This window comes from Austrofundulus limnaeus, unplaced genomic scaffold, assembly GCF_001266775.1.
Source record: "Austrofundulus limnaeus strain Quisiro unplaced genomic scaffold, Austrofundulus_limnaeus-1.0 Scaffold440, whole genome shotgun sequence".
In the NCBI taxonomy this organism is placed as follows: domain Eukaryota; kingdom Metazoa; phylum Chordata; class Actinopteri; order Cyprinodontiformes; family Rivulidae; genus Austrofundulus; species Austrofundulus limnaeus.
The window spans coordinates 393455-397858 of NW_013952842.1; the positions used below are offsets into that span (position 1 = coordinate 393455).

The window sequence follows — 4404 nt, forward strand, 5'->3', positions numbered from 1 at the left end:
GTTCTGGGTCTGGTGGTTCTTGGTCTGATGGTTCTGGGTCTGGTGGTTCTTGGTCTGATGGTTCTGGGTCTGGTGGTTCTTGGTCTGATGGTTCTTGGTCTGATGGTTCTTGGTCTGATGGTTCTGGGTCTGATGGTTCTGGCTCTGAAGGTTCTGGGTCTGATGGTTCTGGGTCTGATGGTTCTTGGTCTGATGGTTCTGGGTTTGATGGTTCTTGGTCTGATGGTTCTGGGTCTGATGGTTCTGGGTCTGATGGTTCTGGGTCTGATGGTTCTGGCTCTGAAGGTTCTGGGTCTGATGGTTCTGGGTCTGATGGTTCTTGGTCTGATGGTTCTGGGTTTGATGGTTCTTGGTCTGATGGTTCTGGGTCTGAAGGTTCTGGGTCTGATGGTTCTGGCTCTGATGGTTCTGGGTTTGATGGTTCTGGCTCTGATGGTTCTGGGTTTGATGGTTCTGGCCCTGATGGTTCTGGGTCTGATGGTTCTGGGTCTTGTGGTTCTGGGTCTTGTGGTTCTGGTCCTGATGGTTCTGGGTTTGATGGTTCTGGTCCTGATGGTTCTGGGTTTGATGGTTCTGGCCCTGATGGTTCTGGGTCTGATGGTTCTGGGTCTTGTGGTTCTGGGTCTTGTGGTTCTGGCTCTGATGGTTCTGGGTCTTGTGGTTCTGGGTCTTGTGGTTCTGGTCCTGATGGTTCTGGGTCTGCTGCGGCAGGCACAGGAAGTGATGTAACGAGGGTCTCTGACCCGTAACGACCCAAACAGAACTTTAAAGGAGAACTGGACCAGAGTCCAAAGACTGAAGTCAGATGAAGAGTTTTAGCAGCAGGAGGTCCAGGTGAGTAAAAACCTCCAGAACCAACAGAACCAACAGAGACCAGAGGGACCACCATCCTTCAGAACCACTGATCCAGTTCAGCAGATCAGGACCAAACCTAAAGAATCTGGATCAGGAGTTCTTAGCTGCCATGTGAGGCGTGCTCCCCGTGTCATTAGGTACCAGTCTCCCCAGACCCTCTGGGTTCAAAAGTTGAAGTTCTGCTGCCGACCCGCTTCCTGCAGGTTAGAGGCTTATGGGTCGGTAATCCTGTGTGTGTAACTGATTTAATGAACAGAGGCCGGACCCTCTAATCCTGCAAAGACCTTCAGCTACTTGAAATACATTCAGCTGCAGTTCTTCCCCTTGATGTGGACCAGAACCATAAATCTGGGTTCTGAGAGGAGGTTCTGACGGGTCAGGCTGAGTTCTCCCACACTGAATCACCTGCTCAGGTTCAGGAGGAAACTGGCTCTTTAATTCAGCTCTACATGGGCTTTAGAGTTCTTCTGGACTGATCCAGAACCGATCCAGAACCGACCCACGAGTTTTAGCTTGATTACATGGAGTTTTTAATGAAGTCTGAGTATCTGAGCCTGGAGGTAGGTCCGGTCAGCAGCAGTAAGGATGATTTAAACCCACCTCCTGGGACCCCCTGATGTTCAGAGGAACATGTCTGAAAGTTTTTATTTAAGCTCACAGATCAGAAAATTTAACAAAAATAAAGTTTTTTGTAAAGTTTTTATTTGTGCTGTTATGAGGGTTAATTTTGAAGCGTGCAGCGCCCCCTTCTGGTGGACCAGGAGAGAACAGTTGTTATTTACAGTCCAGTTTGAATATCAGCGTATTTTGTTTGTTTTTTAGTTTGTTTTTACAGTCTTTGTTTAGTCCTCTGCTCCTCTGTTTCCTGACCACGCCCCCCTGGTTTCCTGTTTCCTGATGACATCATCCTCCTCAGACGAAGGTTCTCAGTCGGGGCTGACGGGGGCGTAGTCTTCATCATCTGATCAAACAAAAACCAAGAAAAACAACATTAAAACCTGTAAATCCCACGTCTGTAGCATCTGTCAGGTGTCGCTCACCTGAAGACTGCWGCTTCGGTTCTGACCCGAACATGAAGTGGGTGTTAGGCCCATAGTGCATATGGGGGTGGGGCACCGGCGCCTGGGTTGGTTCTGGTTCTGTAAACCCAGAGGGAACAGTTGAAAAGGTTTCAGTTTGTCTCATCAGTTCCTCCCACTCAGAAAACAGAAACATCAGTTTTCCACACTCTAACTCTAAAAACGCACTCTGACCTGAAAACATTAAGTCAAGAGTCAAAACTAAACACTGAGATTRAAATCTGTTCCAGAGTTTATGAATAAACTGGACCCACCGGCGCCGTCGGGGATCAGGTTCTCATAGCATTCATCAGAGGAGGTGCTGGAGGAGTCGAAGGAGTCCTCGGACAGCTTGGACACTCGGTGGTTTTTAGGATCTGAGGCTCCTCCGTTAAAGTTAGTAAAACCTGCAGGTGCTTCGTTTCCAGCTTCAGGGCCTGAAATATAAACAAACTGGAGATCATTTCTTCACCTCAGATTGTGTCGGAAAATTTAAAATACATAAACTTTGACTTGTTTTATATTTTATTGTTAAAGTTTAGTTTCTCTCCTCTGTCCTGATTTAGTTTCCTGTTTGTGTTCTGTTCAATAAAGCAGTTATTACAGGTTAGTTATCAACTGGAGCTACTTCCTGTTTGTTTTATTAGTTATCATCAACTGGAGCTACTTCCTGTTTGTTTATTAGTTATCAACTGTAGCTACTTCCTGTTTGTTTTATTAGTCATCAACTGTAGCTACTTCCTGTTTGTTTTGTTAGTTATCATCAACTGCAGCTACTTCCTGTTCGGGTCATGCCTCTGCACACTCACCTTCTTCACTCAGCCTCTGCAGACACGGAGGCCTCATCAAAGGGTTAACGTTGGTTCTGTACCGCTGAGAATCTGCAGAACGACACGGTGCAGCAGTTAGATGAGGTGACATCCTGCAAACCCTCCGTTCAGAACTGATCTGCAAACAAACTGCAGCTCGACCGCAACATGCAGAAAAACACAAGAAGCAAAGAGAACGGAGGGGAAGAAGGAGGAGAAGGAGGAGGGCGCTCACTGTGGAAGGTGGATAAACGGACAGACGGGTCAGTGTTTGGGTCGCTCTGCTCATAGTCTGTGTCTACTGACGTGCTGTCAGCGCTACTAAGCTGTGTCCACAGAAACCTGGAGCTGGAGATGAGGACTTGACAGAACAAAACAAGACAAGACTCCATGAACAGGAGCAGGTTGTGATGTTAGCTGAGCAGTGATTAGTATGAAGCAGAACCCTCTGCTCTGAGGCATGTCTTACTGTCGCTCTGCTCAGGGTTGGCTGTGACCTTCACCAGGTTCACCGAGTCCTTGTAGTTGTTCTGAGCATGTTCACCTGGACCGCGCTGGAAGGAGCGGACCTTCTGGAGCAAGAAAGCTGCACAAGAAACACAGAAACACCGTTTAAGATCCTAAACTTTAAGTTCTGCTGCAAGTAAAACAAGTTAACAGGACAAATCTCAGCGCCACCCGCAGGAGGTGCTAACCGTGGCGTCGTCTGTACAGGCAGCACAGAACCGTGTTGATGATGAGGAGGATGAGGAGCAGCAGGGACAGAGCGATGGTGCTGAGGAGCTCTGGAGATGGTGGATCTTTAACAGGAGCAGCTGCTGTGGTCACTGCATCTGGATTAACAGAGACACCTTCATCACTTCCTGTTCATTAACACAGAGACACCTTCATCACTTCCTGTTCATTAACACAGACACCTTCATCACTTCCTGTTCATTAACACAGAGACATCTTCATCACTTCCTGTTCATTAACACAGAGACATCTTCATCACTTCCTGTTAACAGAGACACCTTCATCACTTCCTGTTAACAGAGACACCTTCATTACTTCCTGTTCATTAACACAGAGACATCTTCATCACTTCCTGTTCATTAACACAGAGACATCTTCATCACTTCCTGTTAACAGAGACACCTTCATCACTTCCTGTTAACAGAGACATCTTCATTACTTCCTGTTCATTAACACAGAGACATCTTCATCACTTTCTGTTCATTAACACAGAGACACCTTCATCACTTCCTGTTCATTAACACAGAGACACCTTCATCACTTCCTGTTCATTAACACAGAGACACCTTCATCACTTCCTGTTCATTAACACAGACATCTTCATCACTTCCTGTTCATTAACAGAGACATCTTCATCACGTCTTGCTCATAACTCACAGGGACATTAGTTGTGCTCGTACTGTTAGTATTGCTGTTATTATAGTAGTATTGATGGTAGTACTAGTACTTGTAAATATTTACATGCTGTGGTTGTGGAGTTGAACACAGCTGGACTCTCAGTGGGCGGAGGAAGAAGGCCCAGAGAACCTGCAGAAAACAAATGTAAACCTTGAAGTGGGCGGAGTTAAAGTGGTCAGAGTACGTAGAGGAGTCCTCTAATGAGAGAGTTGGTGGTTCAGTTCCACCTGTTCAGTCACATGTCAAAGTGTCCCTGGGCAAGACACTGA

General features: G+C 46.7%; 1 protein-coding gene across 2 annotated transcripts in view; it reads right to left on the minus strand.

Annotated features, from left to right (window-relative positions):
* Nucleotides 1-1537: 1537 nt before the first annotated feature.
* LOC106529381 (deleted in malignant brain tumors 1 protein) overlaps nt 1538-4404 on the minus strand; it is a 9154-nt gene continuing 6287 nt past the window's right edge. The window contains exons 6-13 of one of the 2 annotated variants that reach the window (XM_014024792.1): nt 4199-4264; nt 3418-3555; nt 3192-3308; nt 2958-3083; nt 2723-2794; nt 2189-2350; nt 1896-1994; nt 1540-1816 (exon numbers count right to left, since the gene is read on the minus strand). In XM_014024792.1, coding sequence (XP_013880246.1) covers nt 1782-1816; nt 1896-1994; nt 2189-2350; nt 2723-2794; nt 2958-3083; nt 3192-3308; nt 3418-3555; nt 4199-4264 — 815 coding nt within the window. In that variant the 3' untranslated portion in view covers nt 1540-1781. Of the gene's footprint in view, nt 1817-1895; nt 1995-2188; nt 2351-2722; nt 2795-2957; nt 3084-3191; nt 3309-3417; nt 3556-4198; nt 4265-4404 lie in introns of both variants that reach the window. The other variant, XM_014024794.1, reaches the window with a different exon arrangement.